The sequence below is a fragment of the Thalassophryne amazonica genome, chromosome 3 (assembly GCF_902500255.1).
Source record: "Thalassophryne amazonica chromosome 3, fThaAma1.1, whole genome shotgun sequence".
In the NCBI taxonomy this organism is placed as follows: domain Eukaryota; kingdom Metazoa; phylum Chordata; class Actinopteri; order Batrachoidiformes; family Batrachoididae; genus Thalassophryne; species Thalassophryne amazonica.
In genome coordinates, this window is record NC_047105.1 from 1,762,108 (window position 1) to 1,782,371 (window position 20,264).

Genomic DNA, 20,264 nt, shown 5'->3' on the forward strand with positions numbered 1-20,264 from the left:
ATCTTATCTTAGGGACCTCGTAGTACCATATCACCCCAATAGAGCGCTTCGCTCTCAGACTGCAGGCTTACTTGTAGTTCCTAGGGTTTGTAAGAGTAGAATGGGAGGCAGAGCCTTCAGCTTTCAGGCTCCTCTCCTGTGGAACCAGCTCCCAATTCAGATCAGGGAGACAGACACCCTCTCTACTTTTAAGATTAGGCTTAAAACTTTCCTTTTTGCTAAAGCTTATAGTTAGGGCTGGATCAGGTGACCCTGAACCATCCCTTAGTTATGCTGCTATAGACGTAGACTGCTGGGGGGTTCCCATGATGCACTGAGTGTTTCTTTCTCTTTTTGCTCTGTATGCACCACTCTGCATTTAATCATTAGTGATCGATCTCTGCTCCCCTCCACAGCATGTCTTTTTCCTGGTTCTCTCCCTCAGCCCCAACCAGTCCCAGCAGAAGACTGCCCCTCCCTGAGCCTGGTTCTGCTGGAGGTTTCTTCCTGTTAAAAGGGAGTTTTTCCTTCCCACTGTAGCCAAGTGCTTGCTCACAGGGGGTCGTTTTGACCGTTGGGGTTTTACATAATTATTGTATGGCCTTGCCTTACAATATAAAGCGCCTTGGGGCAACTGTTTGTTGTGATTTGGCGCTATATAAAAAAAATTGATTGATTGATTGACCCCTACTCCGGCTTCTGCTCGTCATCCCTTCCCTTCTGCGGGGGCTGCGCGGTTTTAGCTGCAGCTGGTCCCCGTTCCCCCAAGCTAGTGGCGGCGCGACTCCAGTTGCAGCTACTACCACACACTCACATCGCCTCAATTTGGAAAACGGAGTGTTTCAAGTTTAGTGCACATAAACACTGTCAAATGTATATGTGTTGTCTTAATTCTGATGTGTGCCATTATTACGGTAAACAAGTAATAATTGTGGATTAATTGCTGTCTGTCTGTGGAAATGTGAGTGTGGACGTAATCTCGTTGTTGTTGCACTTGTAATGACAATAAATCTCATCCATCCATCCATTATACCAAAGTTCATTCAACAACACAGGCATAACCATTAATAAACAAATACCCTTCACTTAAAATTTTCCAAGTCCGAAAGCTCCCTTACCATCATGATTTTAGCTTCCTCCGGAGATCAATTTAATTTAATCAACACGTTGCAATTTCCCATCCAAGTCGCTTGTATTTTCTGTTGTTTCCGGAGGATTCTGGCTTCTCGTGCTGGGTCGGCAATTTTTTTTGTCAGGTGTTCGTTGACGTACACGTCGGTTCCTCTCAGATTTTTAGACTGCCGCAACAAATCATTCTTCACGTTTCTCTTCACAAACCGGATAATGAAGGCTGGTTTGGACTTGCTGTCTTTCCGTGGTAGTGAATGACAGTCTGCAATGTCACTGGTGTTAATGTGGATGTTATGTGAAGAAAAGTTGATGATTTGCTGCTCCAGGGACTGGGTTTCTTCCGGCGTTTCATCTGTAACTCTTGTGCTGCTGGCTGCAGCCCTGGTGTATGACCGATGTCTGGTGTTCAATCCTGTTACAATAACATCTTCCATCCTTGTGTACTGTTCCAAATCCTCCACTCGTTTTTCCCAAGTCTTTTTCCTGCATCAATTTTCTCACTTCACATACGTCCTTCAACAGACCCAGTAAATCAGTCTGTTTTTAACCACGCCGCTCAGTTCTTCAGACATAAAGTTCAGTGACTGTTACATCTCGTCCAGTTCTTCTCCACTTACTGCATTCTTAGGTGGCATGATGAACAATTTATGCAACTATGGCAAGCTAGGTAGATTAGCAAGCATAGCCCAGAGGTAGCTGCCACAGTAGTGGTGGGCCAGGAGGAGCAGTGGTCCAGGATGTGGCTGCCGTAGGCCAGGAAATAGCAGCCACTATAGCGATGGGCCTGGAGGTAGCTGCAGCTGTAGGCCCGGATGGCGAACGCAAATGAGTCGCGGGCTGTTGACAACCTCTGACCAGCCTGGATGTAACAACAACACAGCCGTGGACCTGGCCAACGGACTCTGAACGTGGCCCTGGGCTGTAGCAAACGGTATGGCCATATGCACAAACGCTGACCGTCTGCTTTGCTGCTCGCTGTACTCGCTCATTGCTGTCTTTCCACATCATGTCCAATCAACTGAATTGACCCCAGGTGGACTCCAGTTAAGATGTACAAACATCTCAAGGATGATCAGTGGAAAGAGGAGGCACCTGAGCTCAATTTTGAACTTCATGGCAAAGGCTATATATATATATTTATTTTATATAAATTTGGGAAAAAAAAATCATGTTTTTTTTCACACTGTCATTATGGGGTATTGTGTGTAGAATTTTGAGAGAAAAATGAATTTAATCCATTTTGGAACAAGGCTGTAAAAAAAAAAAATCTGTGAATATTGTCTGGGTGGTCTGTAAAAATCATCTCCCTGCAGAAGAACAACATTTCATCCATTTATTTTGTAGTTTCAACACAAGGCAGAGTTCATGATAAAATCTGTACCAGCGTGTCTCATTAACTGCTACGTGGATGAGCGGAGGCACATAACATTTACCCTCCAGTCTCGGATCAGGACATGAAAACGCGAGACTTAATATCCACTGTGGCATTTCAGAGACATTTCCAAACAATTTTACAAATATGAACATCATGAAATCAGAGGATCAAAATCGAAAGGAGCCAGCTGAGGTGGCTCGGGCATCTTTCCCGGATGCCCCCTGGACGCCTCGCTGGAGAGATGTTCTGGGCACGTCCCATCCGGAGGAGGCCCCGGAGAAGACCCAGGACACGCTGGAGGGACTACGTCTCTCAGCTGGCTTGGGAACGCCTCGGGGTTCCCCCGGAGGAGCTGGGGGAGGTGTGTGTGGATCGGGAGGTCTGGGTGGCTTTGCTTGAGCTGCTGCCCCCGCGACCCGACTAAGGATAAGCGGAAGAAAATGGATGGATGAAATCAGAGGACGTCTGACACGCGCCAGCTAAACAATAATAACGTGGAAACATTCATCACAGAATACCTGAAAACTCCCTTCACTGGGAAAGAAAGTCCCTGCCTTGTTCGTCACGTCATGCCCCTGCTATTCTGGTGGTAAACTGCATTGCGCCCCCCAACACGACGGAGAACTTTGAAATGATCATGCAATTGTAGAGGTGATTGGCTGGCCACAGAGTTACAGAGCTGTAAAGGCACATGTCAGGCTTTTTACACACCAGTTTAACAAGATGTCATTGTGGATGTGGTGATGCGCACAGAACCTGATCCACAGAACTGCTTACAGGAAACACATTAAACATGGCAGTTAGCTTACCTGTAGCATTTGACTTTCTCGCAGCACTTCTGGATGTGTCCGAAGCCGCCACAGGAATAGCACTTCTGGCCCTGGCTGTGGTTGCAGTCCCTCGCCGTGTGACCAAAGCCGCCGCACGAGTAACATTTCTGGCCCTGGGTGTGGTTGCAGTCCCGTGCCATGTGACCTGCTTTCCCGCAGTTGTAGCACAGCTGCTCGCGCTCCTTCTTGGGCTCCTTGCACTCTTTGGAGATGTGACCACCTCTGCCGCAGTTATAACAGGCTGCAGCAGGAAGAGGGCGGAGTCAACACCTACACCTACATGACCCTAAGTCAATGTAAAATGGGTCCACAGCCTTTACCCGACAGACAGCTTAGAAAGAAACTCGTTTTAGACCCAACCCAGGTGTGTTCCAGTCGACATTCTAATTGACAACACTGGTCCAGAACATGAACCCGCCCCCAAGGATTTGAGGCTGGACGGTCCAAAGAAGCATTTCTGGCCTGGATTGAGAGTGTTCAGATACACATCACAACCATGATTTAACTCTTCTACCTACAGTCAGTGTTTTTGAGTAATGGGACACCTCACCAGATATAGGGAAGGGAAAAGAAGCCAACAAGACGCGGGCATTTTTGTCAAAACGGAATCAATTGTTAAATACTGTGGCTAAATATTTCTACCATTAATCTTATCAGAAAAAGAAAAAAACTACTTTTTACAGAAAAATAAGTTGTTTTTAATATTAAATAACACCCAAAGACTGGGATCAGTCAGTTTCAGCTTTACGGACCTCCACACCACCAGCTGCATGGGTGCAAACAACATTTTTAATGCAGCTGTTATCAGAATCCCTCCCAGGATCTCAGGACACCTATTTGTTTCCTTCAAATTTTGGTGAAACACGGCCCAACAAAAGCATCATGGTCCATGGGGCACCAGCTAGGAACCTTCATTCAGGCGTAGTACAGCTACTAGGATGCAGTTTGACCAACTATCAGACCCAGAATAATAAAGCTGTCAAACAGGAATTTTTGAATAAGGGCTTTAACGGGACCATCGGCTCGTGCCAAAAGCAAGACAGCAACTGACGAACAAAATAAGTACAGTGTGGGGGGGTTTCTAAAATGGGAAATGGGGTGCTGTGCCCCCTTGTTTTGGCTGTGTGCTGCCTTGCTAAAATCCAAAATCCTATGCTTTTTTAAAGTGTTATTCCCAGCATGCAGCCTTCCACTCAGCAATAGATTCTTCCGTAAACACCAATGCCAAGAAATAGCCCGCTCATAATAAACGCTATTTTTTTTTTCAAAATACTAAAAATGTGGCAAGTTGACAGTAAGAATGCATAAACATGTTCTATTTCACAGCTCCCACACTCCGTTGTTGTCGTTGTTGCTGCTCCGATCCACCTCGCGACTTCACACCAGCGTTCTGTGAAACACACACCCCTGCGTGTGAGAGTTCTGTCATGTTGTGTGTGTGTGTGTGTGTGTGTGTGTGTGTGTGTGTGTGTGTGTGTGTGTGTGTGAGATAATGCCCATTTGACTTTAAAGAAGCCTCAGAATGCCTCATTTCAACCTCATTTTCAGAAGCTCTGACCCCCTCCCCCCTCCCGTATGGTCGTTCCACTCCCTTGCATCTGATGTCACCCCCTTGCTAAATTTTTCAAGAAAAACCGCTGCAGTGTAAAAACACCTTCAAAATGGTAAATGGACTGCATTTATAAAGCTCTTTTCCATCTGTATCAGACGCTCAAAGCACTTTACAATAATGCCTCACATTCTCCCCAGTGTCCGGGTGCTGCCATACAAGGCGCTCACACACCGGGAGCAACTGGGGGATTAAGGACCTTGCCCAAGGGCCCTTAGTGATTTTCCAGTTAGGCTGGGATTTGAACCGAGGATCTTCTACTCTTAAGTCCAACGCCTTAACCACTAGACCATCACCTCCCCTTCAAAGATGGAAGTTACTTGTCTGACATTTTTTAGTCTCGCTAATGTAAGATATTCAATATTGACATTATTGTTATGCACAGCCACAGTAATTAAACAATCCACACCAAACATGGTCTGGTGACTGGGGCCCTGAGGTCAAAAGCACATGTGCGCGAACGCGAACACACACACACACTTATACAGACTTTGAACGATTACGTCAAAACTACTTCACGGATTCTCACCAAATTTTCACATACATATTACACCAGGGAAGACTCCCCTGAATTTTGGAGGCGATCCAGATCTGAATCCAAATTCTGGTTTAAGATTCACGTCATATAGGCTCTGAATGATTACGTCAAAACTACTTCACGGATTCTCATCAAATCTGCACCACATATAGACATTAGGGCATGGAAGACTCCAACAAATTTTGGAGGTGATCCGGATCCGGATTTTGGATTAAGATTTCACTTTATATGTGTTTTGAAGGATTACATCAAAACTACTTCACGGATTCTCACCAAATTTGCACAAGATAAGACTTTATTGATCTCACAGTGGAGAAATTCACATTTTCTCATTCACATGAGAAGTTCACAATATATATATTAGGACACGGAAGACTCCCCAGAATTTTAGAGGTGATCCAGATCTGAATCTGGGTTCTGGATCAAGATTCACTTTATGTAGGCTTTGAAGGATTACGTCAACATGACTTCATGGATCCTCACCAACTTTTCAACAATGATAGATATTAGTGCATGGAAGACTCCACTGAAACTTTGGAGATGGTCCAGATCCAGATTCTGGATCAAGATTTTACTTTGTATAGGTGTTGAACGATTACTTCAAAACTACTTCACAGATTCTCACCAAATTTGCACCACAGATAGAATGAATGAATGAACTGATTTATTCGGCACACAGACTCAATAACAACAAAAAACTGATAAATAAGAGAATTCAACACAGATATTACGGCATGGAAGACTCCACTGAATTCTGGATCCAGATTGGTGGACCTGGGTAACTCAGCTAGTCTATAAATATAAAAAGCAATCTATGTATGTATGTGGCACGGTTTGTGTTCTCTAGGCACAGCCACAGTAAATAAGCAATCAACAACAAACTTGGTATGGTGATTGGGGGCACTGGGGGGGGGGGGGGGGGGGGTCGTCACTGGGGCCCTTATGTTGAAAGCGTACGTGCACGCGCACACACACGGTCAGCCTTATATATTAGATCACGACACGCTCACTGGAGCCCTTATTTTCTCAGTTCACATGGTACTCAGGTCAGGAAGCAGCATCACACTTTACTTAAAACATAGTAGTGGCTGGTTAGAGTGCACTTTAATTACAATCTGTACAGGCGCGTGCGCCGCATGTGAGTTAAGGTGCATGTTTTTGCAATTAAAATATGGCTGCCAGACCACTGCAGTGATTTGACCTGCTGTCACTTTTTATCATTATTCACTTGAGTCTCATGAATGTCACAAACTGCTCTGTGAAAATTAATATTGACAACATCCACACAATGCAACTTACTACACCTCAACTAAAGGGACATGAAATATACAATGACATGGATAACATTCAGCTCTGTTACACGTGGAGAGAACTGGTTAACTCAGCTCGCTATTAATAAATCACCTCTGACCTGGTGGGGGTTCTTCCTACATCTTACACAGACCAGCTGTAATGTGCGTCCAGCCAACTATCAGCAGGAGCTGTAATTCTGCAGTGTATGTTTTTTGTTACACAGGGGGTCCTGCTGGGTCTGGCATGTTGGGGTTTTTAATTCAACATAATCACACTTTTTTGTTAAAATACTCAGCACATGTTTACTTCATCCCAAATGAAAGTAACACCAACAACATATATGTTGAGTTTGTTCCTTTAACCAGTGTTAAATCACATTTATGAATAGAAATGCAACTCGTTTATTTATTTTATAAAATCTGAGAAAATAAGGAAAAGATTCATAAAACATGCATAACTGGAAAATAATTAACAAATGTACGTAAGGTTTAATTAGGTCAGCTAGGTAGGAAGGTGCCAGTCCGTGAATAATTTTATAGGTTAGTAGCAGAACCTTAAAATCTGATCTCACTGGGACAGGAAGCCAGTGAAGAGACGCCAAAATGGGTGTAATGTGGTCAAACTTTCTGCTTCGTGTCAAAAGTCTGGCTGCAGCATTTTGAACCAATTGGAGACCCCTAATGCTAGACTGCGGTAAACCAGAAAATAGAACATTGCAGTAGTCCAATCTAGAAGAGACAAACACATGGATCAGGATCTCAGCATCAGCCATAAACAGGATGGGATGAATCTTCACTATATTTCACAGGTAGAAAGCAGTCCTCGTAATATCTCTAATGTGGAGGTCAAAGGACAATGTAGGATCAAAAATTACCCCAAGGTTCCTCACTTTGTCAGTGTGATGTATGACACACGAGCCTAGGCTAAGTGTTAGCTGGTCAATTGGTACCAATGTCTCACTGGACCAAGAACCATCATTTCAGTCTTATCAGAGTTTAAAAGTAGGACGTTTCTAGACATCCAGCTTTTGACTGATGCAAGATAATCTAAGGATTTTATGTGAACGAGATTACCAGCAGTTATTGGCGTGTATAACTGAGTATCGTCAGCACAGCAATGAAAGGTAACCCCAAGATGCTGCAGAATATGCCCAAGCATAGTTTTAGGGCAGCGAGCCGTCCTGCCGTCATGTGGATGTTCAAATTACAAAAAAGACGGGTGATTAAAACAGTGGGCATCTCGTTCAAAGTTGTCTAAAATGTGCAGTTTACCGAAGGAGCCGTCTGTGTGTGTGTAGTTTAAAAAAAAAAAAGAAAAAAAAAAAGCTTGGGACTCCGGCGAGGGCAGTCGCATCTCTTCCTCTATCTCTGCTCCAACCTTCAACCATGGAATTGATCAGCTGGTCTCTGAACGCTATTGACACCATTTTTTCAACAAGAACATCAGGGCCGGGGGACCCTGCTTACCCAGATGGAACCTACCCTGTGGGCTATGTTCTTGACTCCTGGGAGACTTGATGGTTAGAAATCCTGGGAGACTTGGCGTGTCGCATGCTTTGTACCATTCTCTGTGGAGGACGTCGAGGATTTATTTATATTTGGTTTCACTGCAGATAGACAGACTCATTCAAGCTGGAGGTGGGATTACACCAAGGATCAGCTCTGAGCCCTTTCTTGTTTGCAGTAGTGATGGACAGGTTGACGGATGAGATCAGACAGGAGTCCCCATGGACTATGATGTTTGTAGATGACACTGTGATCTGTAGTGAGAGTAGAGAGCAAGTTGAGTCTAGTCTGGAGAGGTGGAGATATGCTTTGGAGAGAAGGGGAATGAAAGTTAGTAGAAGCAAGACTGAGTCCATGTGTGTGAATGAGAGGGAGCCCAGTGGAATAGTGCAGTTACAAGGAGTAGAAGTGGTGAAAGTAGATGAGTTTAAATATTTAGGGTCAACTGTTCAAAGTAATGGAGAGTGTGGTAGAGAGGTGAAGAAGAGTGTGCAGGCAGGGTGGAGTGGGTGGAGAAAGGTGGCAGGAGGGATTTGTGACCGAAGAATATCAGCAAGAGTGAAGGAGAGTTTACAAAACAGTAGTGAGACCAGCTATGTTGTACAGTTTAGAGACGGTGGCACTAACAAAAAGACAGGAGGCGGAGCTGGAGGTGGCAGAGCTGAAGATGTTGAGAAGAATGGACAAGATTTGGAATGAACATATCAGAGGGACAGCTCAGGTGGGCCGGTTTGGAGACAAAATCAGAGAGGCGAGATTGAGATGGTTTGGACATGTGCAGAGGGACCCAGGGTATATAGGGAGAAGGATGCTGAGGATGGAGCCACCAGGCAGGAGGAGAAGAGGGAGACCAAAGAGGAGGTTTATGGATGTGAGTGAGGGAGGACATGCAGGTGGTTGGTGTGACAAGGCGTGCGTACTTTTCCCGATCTCACCATCCTGTCAGACGCAGGTGTTGTGATCAGCTTTTTGCAGAAACGAGCACATTCTAAAAATAAAAAACCTGTCAAAGTTCTGCCACTCAGTGCTGACACCTGCTCCCTCCTGTTAATCACAGGCAATGATGAAAAATAAGATGTTTGTTGTCTCGTGTCCTGCAGAAGAAATCATCTCTCCAAAGTTCATCTATGAGCCTGAAGGAAAACGTACCTGGAGCTGTGAATCAACATGGTGTCATAGTTGTAGGTGGTTTGGGGCCGCCCCATTTCCTTTATGATGTTGTGGCATCATAAAGGAAATCATGTTTGTGGCAGCATGGTGGTCCAGTGGTGAGCACTGTTGCCTCACATCAAGTGGTCATGGGTTCGATTCCCAACTGTGGTTTTTCTGTGTGGAGTTTGTCTTTTCCCCATGTTTGTGTGGGTTTCCTCCAGGTGCTCCAGCTTCCTCCCACATCCAGAGACATGCAGGTTAGGTGGACTGGAGCCTGGTTAAATAAAGGTTAAATTAAAAGTAAAATTATGTCAGATGTTTCCCACCACTTTTACATGTTACTCTGAACTGTGCCAAAGCAGAGAAAAAAACAAGCACTCACAGGGACCAGGCGTGGAGGTGCACGGCTCAAAAACTAAGTCAATGTAAAAATATAGCCAGCAACACTCAAGTGTCCTTCTTAATAAAAGTTTTAATGACTCACGGCAAGGCGACAGGATCAGGAGCACAGACGCGTTTCGACTCGGTCTTCATCAGTGTGTTATGAAGACACACACTGACTCTTATTAAGGAGGACACTTGAGTGTTGCTGGCTATATTTTTACACTGACTCTGAACTGTGCCTCCATATTTACTGTGAATAGCATCAGGATCATTTTCCTTCTTCAGTATTTAGAGAAGTCACATCTGAACACGCCCCTCCTGCACCTGAAAGATTCTGAGGAACGGGACCAGGTCCTCCTCTGACGTATGTGCTGAGTGATGAGGTCACAAATAGAAAAAACATTGGAACAAAGGATTTGGCTGAATGAACAGTAGCCTTGAAGGAAAACGTACACCAAGGTGACCTCTGACCCCTAATGTGATACAAGAACACATTTTTCTGTGATGTCTCAAGTCAAAGAACTTTGATTGGACACTGAAATTAGAGTTTTTACAGACAGGGCGAGTGGGCATGTCCTTACCGTCATCGGTGCGCTCACAGTCCCTGGCGAGGTGTCCGGGTTCCCCACAGCGGTAACAGAACAGATCTGAAACACATTCAGGAGGAAACGGCGTCACCTGCTGCTCTGTCTGCCACAGACCTGAGCCAGACCCAGTCCCATCCTAAGTGGACGATGCAGACCGGCATCATCATCATCATCTCAAGGGTCAGGTCTTCTTCTGAAACCTTCAGTTTGATGTCCAAACTGAAGGGCTGACAGTGACTTCTGATCCCCTAAAGCACCCTTCGGAGAATAACCGAAGGTCACGTCATTTTTACGTCCCGGTTAGCAAGACAACATAAACGTACTCATGATTGTAAGTGTCTCTGCACACATCTGCTAATAATTAGTGACGGCTAATGTATTTTATTCCTCCCTCTCTGAGTGTTAGCAGGTGCAATTCTGGAAAATGTCCCACTCTGCATTTCTCAGCGTGTGATGGACATTTTAGAATGGGCAGAAGCATCCCACTGACTGACAGACAGAGGGAATCGAACATGCTGTGTCCAAAAACAAAACCTCTGAGCTTTTGTTCAAAAGTGATGGTTCAGATTTACAGACAGGAGATGACACACTTCACCCTGAAACTCCTCACTTTGTCATAGTGTCAGATTTTGGAACCTAAAGTGTGGTGACATGCTGTTTGTGTGGATGCTGCTTTACTGAAGCTGGGGACATCTGCATGACAAGGGATGGGCACTGATAAGATATGATTGATATCAATGCCATTAGCAATCTGATTCTTTATTGATTCCCTTATCAATATCTCTTGTGAATTTTCTGTGTACTAAAAGTAGCCTTACAGGTTTTCTATGTCAACAACATTTTATTCAGTCTTAAAGTAAATAAATATGAAATTGGTCACTGGATCTTTGATCTCTGGACATTTTGTTCAAAGCATTTCCTTTCAGGTATTGAGACAAATGTAACTCCACAGCCTCTGAGCTCTTACAGCCGGCTGCACGTCAACATCATTCATAAAGAACAGAGGACGTCTTGTTTTGGAAGAAAAAAAACAAGAAATGGTTTGGGTCATTTGTAGTTTGTTGTCTGTATAACCAAGTCTGGAAAGAGGTGTCATTGGATTTAAAAGAGTGACTTGCTTTGAAGTTATTAATTCTAACCAAAATCTATCTTTCCAACTTTACTCAGCAGAGCCGTGCAGCGTTTGGAGCTGCACAGTTACTCCCACAACACAGAGCATATTATTATTATTATTATTATTATTATGCATATGTTGTGGACATGAACAAGAGAAGTTCTTCAGCATCTCACCACGTCATTTAGGTTCTTCAGACTATTTTGAGTAAATGCTTCAGGGGAGCATTAGCATGACAAAACCCTTTCAGCTTTCATGAGCTCCCCCCACCCCCACCCCCCCATACTCCCCACCTTTTTAAGCATTTTTCTTTTTTGTTTTTCAGCTGACCCCCCACCAAATTACAGCCCGCTTAACCCCCGGCCACTTTAAGCATTTTTTTTTTAATATAGATGTAAATTAATTAAAATTTTCAGCTAGTTGACAGTAGAGCTGTACAAAATGGACAAATTATCATATCTCAATATTGTCATATAAACTGTCATGTAAATGTCACTTATATACCTGCTGTCCATATTCTTGAGCTGCTTAGGTGGGTAGGGGGAGTTCCCATGGGATAAAAAAAAGCTTTTCAACCTGCCATCCCTGGTTCTCAAGACCAGACACCTAAGTGGCTCTACTCTGACAAACTGTTGTGTTTAATGGCTGACTCTACTGCAGTGATGTAATCTACTGTCAGTATATGTTTATGGGTCACTGAGAAATTTAGTCCTTTAGCAAGCATATCCTTTTCTGTCTGTAAGAACCCTGTCGGACAGATTCTTTACCCAATTTTCCCTGTTGTCACTAATTTGTCTGGGTGTATCTTTATAACTACCCCCACTGAAAGTACGTCTTTTCTGCACTAAAAGGTTGTGAAATTTCCTGATTTGCCGCTCCTTACTTTTTAAATGCTCAGCCATTTGAGTTTTAACTATGAACTTTGTGATCTTTTTATGGGCCTCTTCCCCCTGACAGGGTTTTTCTCTATATTGTCAATATGTGTCAATATATATGAATGAGCGTCTCCACGTTTTTCCACAGCAGCCCATACAGATGTATTTTGTTAGATTTTATTGATAACAACACGTATAATTAATCATGCACAAAGCTGAGCCTGGAGCAGAGACTGTTACTGACAGGCTGCGTTTCTGACTAATGGCCGTGCAGGTGCAGTAAACCTTCTCAGCGCTCCAGCTTTTACTGCTACTGCATTAAAATGAGCAGTTCTCACTTAAAAACGAGTTGTCAGAACATGACATCACACTTGTGTCAACAATCACATAACTTACATACACTCTGTGCCCTGAATGTGTGGGACATATGACTCGTATGCTGGCATATGTCAAATGTATTGTGCATGCCCAAAATTTTTCGAGGTACTTGGCATATTACCACATGTATCAGTGAGCTCCAACGTGCTCTTAACTTATACAAAACTTAACCCTAAGTTATTAGACGTACACCAGTGGTTTTTAATAAGGTCAGCATACGCTGGCTAAATCATCAAGCAGTCTCCTCCTTGCAGAGCACCACACAGAGCTTAGCTTCATCACGCGAGCTTGGTTAACCCCTGAAGAGCGAGCGTCTCAGTCAGAGCCAGTATGAGGAGGGGACACAGAGCGAAAGGGTCAGAGAACGTGAGGCTTTATTTCAACAAATCGTGATTTTGCAATTGCGATCAGCAACTGCATGAGTTGACTGTGTGAGTGCTGATAGACCTCAAACAATATGGGCTGGGGGGGGGTTGAGGGCTGATACAAGATAGCAACACAAAAAGCAACAAAAAATAATCATCATTTTGGTGTCTATAGATAGTTTCTGCCTCCATGACAACTGTACAAGGCAGGGGAGGGGTGTTAAGTTTTTTCATTTCTTTTTAGTTTAAAGATGTATTAATCCATAAAACTCTGTATAGCTGTGGACATGGTTGCTTTGAGTGACAGGGGCCGAGTCCAGTGACCCCACTCAGTTTCCAACTGTAACAGAGTCACTCGCTGTTATGTTGCTGCTGTGTCCGTCTGGAGTATTTTATTACAAACACCTTGAATAATCGGAATTGTAGTGCAGTAAAATGTCCTTACGGATCATCTGAAACACCTCTGTTGCAATATTCGCTCAGAGTCAAACTCATCTTATTTAATAAAAAAAAAATAACTGGTGCAACACAGGAATGAGTGCCAGAAAATTTAATAAAGGTGCTGAAAGCAAAAAGTGTTCAACGGGACTAATGTTTCGATGTGAGAGTCACATCTTCCTCAGAGTCCTGCACAAACAGAGATGGTACAGCTTAAATACTGATAGGAAGCAGGTGCTTTCAAAAGGGGCATGACCATCAGTCAGACAACAACACTCACTCAATTAGTAATCAATTCATTATTAGAAACACACTGTTCCAAAGTACACAAGACTAAAACCAGACTAAAAAACAATTATTAGAGAAAACAAGTACACTTTAGTTCTTCATTCAATCCAAAAGGTTCCAAGGTACCTAAAGTATAAATCCAAAATGCTTCTCTACATCAGAGTTTTTTAATAATGTCACCTCCTCTGGGTGGAGCTGTGATTCTCTCAATCCCCCAAAATTTTAAAGATGCTGGAGAGCCATGACCGGCCTGTTTATAGTGCCTCGCCATGGCACAAGTTAAATTCTGAGTACAGATTGCTGTTTTATGTTCAGCTATCTGTAATTTAAGTTGACGTTTTGTTTGGCCAACATATGACAATCCACAAGGGCATTTTAACATATATACTACATGAGTAGTGTTATAATTGATAAATGAAGAAATAGGATATTGCTTACCAGTGTGAGGATGAGAGAAACATGAAGCATTAGTGGAATTTGAACAATGTGCACAATTACCACATCTGAAGAAACCTTTTGGAGGGCCAGGCAGTTGAGACGGGACTAATCATTTCTGAATGAACATGTCTGTCACGAATATTTCGGGCACGCCTAAATATAAATTTGGGTGAATAAATTTTGCCCGAAAGAAGTCAACAAATTGTGAAAGGGGCTCAGTAAGACTCCCTATTCCAGAAACAATGGGCTGTAGTGACAAGTGACAGTGACAAAGTGACAAAGTTTTTATTCGGCACACAAAATATTCAGATAGAAAAAAAATGAACAATTCCACAAACACAGACAAAACTAGTGAGTCCGAAAGGGTGTGGGCTGAAGCAAAGCTTATTAGCGCCCACCCCTGCTAGTACAAGTCCAACAATTCTAATCAGTCTTATTTACATAAATATAAATTCACTACTACATGTCGACACACAGACATACACATCAATATACTATTCACTTATAATTATATTTATATAGTACCAGATCACAAGAAAGTCGAATCAAGGCACTTTACACCAGTAAGGACTAACCTTACCAACCCCCAGAGCAAGCACTAGGCAACTGTGGTGAGGAAAAACTCTCTATAAGGAAGAAACCTCAAGCAGACCAGGCTCTTGGGGGTGACCCTCTGCTTGGGCTGTGCCGTATATACTTTACAAACATAAATATATACAGTCACTTATATACATATACACCTACCCATATCTATATATCTACATACGCATACACATACCCACACATTCAATATACAATAAGTCCCACTTATAAATTGAACATTCCATATAAATCAAATTATATTTGCTTCTTTAAGATACTTAGACATAATGTTCTTTTTGAGTAGTTTCTTAAATCTCACTAAGGTACTACTCATTCTAACCTCTGTTGAACATTTGTTCCATTTCCTCACCCCAACCACAGACACACAAAAACCCTTTACATTTGTTCTTACTGGTGGTTTCATAAAAATTGCACAACCTCTTAAACTATATCTGGATTTCCTCATTCGGAACAGACTCTGGACATGTCTCGGTAAGGCTTGGTTTTTCGCTCGAAATAAAGTTTGAATTGTAATGTAATCGACCAAATCAATGAATTTTAATAAATTTAAAGACACAAATAGAGAATGAGTTGGTTCACGATATTGTTTATTGCAGATGATTCGTATGGCTCGTTTTTGCAAAAGGAATATTGGATTGGTATTTGATTTGTAAGTGTTTCCCCATGACTCAACACAATATGTCATATATGGTACCATCAGAGAATGATATAAAGTAAGTAACCCTTCTTGCGGCAGTAGGTCTTTGGCTTTATACAAAATGGCTATAGTTTTTGACAATTTTGATTTCACATAATTTATATGTGGTTTCCAGCTAAGTTTATTATCAATTATAACACCTAAAAATTTATTCTCTGTTACTAACTCAATTTCCTTATTGTTTATAGTTAAATTTTTACATTTGGGTGCCTGTTTATTTCCAAATATAATACATTTAGTTTTCCCAAGGTTGAGTGACAACTTATTAGCGTCAAACCAAACCTTAAATTTTTCCAGTTCTTTCTCCAGTATGTCCAGAAGCTGTTCACGATTTACACCACTACAGAACACAGTTGTATCATCCGCAAAAAGGACATCTCAGTGAACTCGACACCCAACTTATATCATTTATATAGATTATAAACAACAAAGGACCCAGCACTGAGCCCTGCGGCACCCCAAATGTGACATCCCTGAGTTCAGAATTTGTATTATTGAATTGAACATACTGAAATCTGCCTTGTAAATAACTAGCTATCCATTCATATGCCAGACCTCTGATTCCATATTTCTGCAGTTTACTTAATAGTATTCCATGGTTAATTGTGTCAAACACTTTTTGTAAATAAAAAAAACACCTATTGTGTATTGTTTATTGTCAATTGCAGTTGCTATACTTTCCACAAAGTCCATCAAAGCATGTGATGTAGTTCGAGACCTTCTGAATCCATATTGTTCTTCACAAATGATATTATGCTTCAGTAAATAATCATTTAATCTTTTAGCAAATATTTTTTCCAAAATTTTGGAAAATTGTGGCAGGAGTGATATAGGTCTATAATTAGAAAATGTGTTTGTCACCAGTTTTAAACAGAGGAATTACTTTGGCTATTTTCATTTGAGAAGGAAATTTACCAGTACTTAGTGACATATTGCAAATATAATTGAACGGTTTTACTATACAATCAATAACTTTTTTTAATAAAGCCATATCCAAATTATTAAAATCAGTCGATTTCTTTTTGAACCATGAACCAGATCAAGTATTTCCCTTTCATGAGTACCACCAATGAACGTTGAAACAGATTTGTTAAACGTTGAATTATTTACCCAGAAGTTATTAGTTGATGAGTCAATTTTACTGGCAAGATTTTTACCCACATTAACGAAGTATTTATTAAAGTGTTCAGCAATAGACTCGTTATCAATCGTGATGTAGTTGTTACTCTGAAAAAATGAAGGATAATCTCTAGTTACTCTATTCTTTTTTACTATTTCATTTAATATGTTCCATGTGTTTTTGATGTTATTTCTATTTTTGACAAGTAACTCATTATAATATGTTTTTTTACTGAGTCTCATGATATTGATTAACTTATTCTTATATGTTTTATACTTACTTTCAGCTTCCTTAGTTAGTAGTTTTATGAATTGGGTCAGTGGGTAAAAAGCTACTTAGAAAATAGAAAACAGTTTGTTCAGATAAATAATACCAAATCAGAATTGTGTAACATTATTTATGGAGTACCACAAGGATCGGTACTTGGACCCAAACTGTTTATTTTGTATATCAATGATTTTGTGAATGTATCCAATGTGCTTGGCAGCATTTTATTTGCTGATGATACAACGCTGTTTTACTCTGGATCAGATATACAGGAAGTAGCACAAGTGATAAATACAGAGTTGGAAAAAGTTAAACATTGGTTTGATATAAACAGATTGTCACTAAATATTAATAAGACATTTCATATTGTTTAATGATAGAGCGAAAGAAAATAATGTGTCATTACAAATAGATGGAATGGATATACAAAGGGTAAAAGAAATGAAATTTTTAGGAGTCATGATTGATGAAGATCTTACATGGAAGTCACACATAAATTACATAAAAGGAAAAATAGCGAAAGCCATTGCTGTTTTGCATAAAGTAAAATATTCATTAAATAGTTATGGTTTATTAACATTGTACAATTCATTGATTGTCCCATATTTAACTTACTGTGTAGAAATCTGGGGATCAACATATACAACCTATATACAACCTTTATTTATTTTGCAGAAAAGAGCTTTAAAAGTGATTAGTAACAGTGGTTTTAGAGATCCATCTAATCCATTGTTTATTAAGTATAGGGTACTTAAATTTCATGATTTAGTTGATTTGAAAATATTACAAACGATGTACCAAGTTAATAAAAATACTTTACCAACAAACATTCAAAATATGTTTGAAAAAAGAGTAAGTAGTTATAAATTGAAAGGAATAGAAGTCTTTAAAAAACCAAGATTTAGAACCAAAGTAAAGGAAAGGAGTATTGCAGTAAATGGTGTCAAATTATGGAACAATCTTAATAAAGAAATTAAAGAATTAAGGTCACTTAAATTATTTAAAAAACATTAAATTAGATGTATTAAGTAAGTATGAAACTATGAAGTAAGTCAGTGGGCTGCAAGAAAGTCAAAAAAAAAAAAAGTAAACTGTTAATAATGTTTGGAGTGTCTTAAGTTTAAATATAACCTGTCAGTGATGTAATCTATTAATTAATGGTCATAATTATGAAATGGGTCAGTGGTATGTGACAAGTTAAAGAAATACAATCTGTTAAATAATGTTGACTATGATGCTGTATATTGAAAGATTGTATTGTTAAAAGGGGCAGAAATCATAAGACTTGTTCTTCTTTCTGCTCCTTTTCATTCTGGTATTGTGGTGCTTTTGTTTTTTGCTTTTCTGTTTTTCTTTTAAATGAATGAAATAAATATTAAAAAGAAAGAAAGAAAAAAATTGTTTATATAGTACGTTTTTCTTTTTACATGCCCTCTGAAGCCCCTTAGTTATCCATGGTTTGTTGCTATATTGATTTCTATATATTTTGTCAACAAATGGACAGTGTTTATTATACAAACTGGAAAAAATGGAAATGAAAGCATCATATGACCTGTCAACATCATCAACAAAAACATCTGACCAATTCTAACTTGATAAATCCTCCCTTAAATTATCAATTGTTTCAGGTGTTACTTTTCTACTCATGAATTTGATATTGCTTCGATACTTACAACAACCCTCCAATGCAAAGACTGAGAAAACTGGCAAGTGATCACTGATATCACTGACCAGTAGTCCCCCACTAAGATTACCGGATATAACGTTAGTTAAAATATTGTCAATGAGAGTTGTTGTATCCATAGTTATTCTGCTAGGATGAATGATGGTTGGAAACAGTCCTAAACAGTACAAGGTGTTTATAAATGAGGTAATTTGTGGATGATTGTGAAGGTTTAAAAAATCTATATTGAAATCTCCACAGACAAATAAATGCTTATTTCTGTTGATTTTGTTGTACATTCCTAAGATAATGTCTTCAAAGGTGTCAATATTTGTCCCAGGAGCTCTGTAAATGCAACTAACAACTATGTTTTTGGAGTTTATAGATGTAATTTCTATGGTAACACATTCCATGATGTTGTCCACTGTAAATGACATGTTGTTAATGAGTTTACAGTTATAATCTGACCTTACAAACAATGCAACACCTCCGCCCCTTCTCGTCTGCCTATTAACCAGGAACAATTCATAACCATCAGATCTTTCTGGCCAATTTTCTTAAATCCTCCAAACCGTGACTATCCAGGGTTGGGACCAGGAAGCAGAGTTGTAGTCTTACACACCTCTCTGCAGCTTCTCTCCCCCTGCCATCCCCTCATTACCCCATCCCCGTAGAGACGGTGCCTGCTCCCAGACTACCAATAACCAGCAAAAATCTATTTAAGCATAAAAATTCAAAAAGAAAAAATAATATAGCACCTTCAACTGCACCACAGACTAAAACAGTTAAATGTGGTCTATTAAACATTAGGTCTCTCTCTTCTAAGTCCCTGTTGGTAAATGATATAATAATTGATCAACGTATTGATTTATTCTGCCTAACAGAAACCTGGTTACAGCAGGATGAATATGTTAGTTTAAATGAGTCAACACCCCCGAGTCACACTAACTGTCAGAATGCTCGTAGCACGGGCCGGGGTGGAGGATTAGCAGCAATCTTCCATTCCAGCTTATTAATTAATCCAAAACCCAGACAGAGCTTTAATTCATTTGAAAGCTTGTCTCTTAGTCCTGTCCATCCAAATTGGAAGTCCCAAAAACCAGTTTTATTTGTTATTATCTATCGTCCACCTGGTCGTTACTGTGAGTTTCTCTGTGAATTTTCAGACCTTTTGTCTGACTTAGTGCTTAGCTCAGATAAGATAATTATAGTGGGCGATTTTAACATCCACACAGATGCTGAGAATGACAGCCTCAACACTGCATTTAATCTATTATTAGACTCTATTGGCTTTGCTCAAAAAGTAAATGAGTCCACCCACCACTTTAATCATATCTTAGATCTTGTTCTGACTTATGGTATGGAAATAGAAGACTTAACAGTATTCCCTGAAAACTCCCTTCTGTCTGATCATTTCTTAATAACATTTACATTTATTCTGATGGACTACCCAGCAGTGGGGAATAAGTTTCATTACACTAGAAGTCTTTCAGAAAGCGCTGTAACTAGGTTTAAGGATATGATTCCTTCTTTATGTTCTCTAATGCCATATACCAACACAGTGCAGAGTAGCTACCTAAACTCTGTAAGGGAGATAGAGTATCTCGTCAATAGTTTTACATCCTCATTGAAGAC

The 20,264-nt window shown here is 40.6% G+C and overlaps 1 protein-coding gene across 2 annotated transcripts in view; it reads right to left on the bottom strand.

Annotated features, from left to right (window-relative positions):
- LOC117504900 (cellular nucleic acid-binding protein-like) overlaps positions 1–20,264 on the bottom strand; it is a 71,360-nt gene that overhangs the window by 17,357 nt on the left and 33,739 nt on the right. For both annotated transcript variants that reach the window (XM_034164415.1, XM_034164413.1), the window contains exons 3-4: positions 10,378–10,443; positions 3,295–3,556 (exon numbers count right to left, since the gene is read on the bottom strand). In XM_034164415.1, the coding sequence (XP_034020306.1) occupies positions 3,295–3,556; positions 10,378–10,443 (328 nt within the window). The remainder of the gene's footprint in view (positions 1–3,294; positions 3,557–10,377; positions 10,444–20,264) is intronic.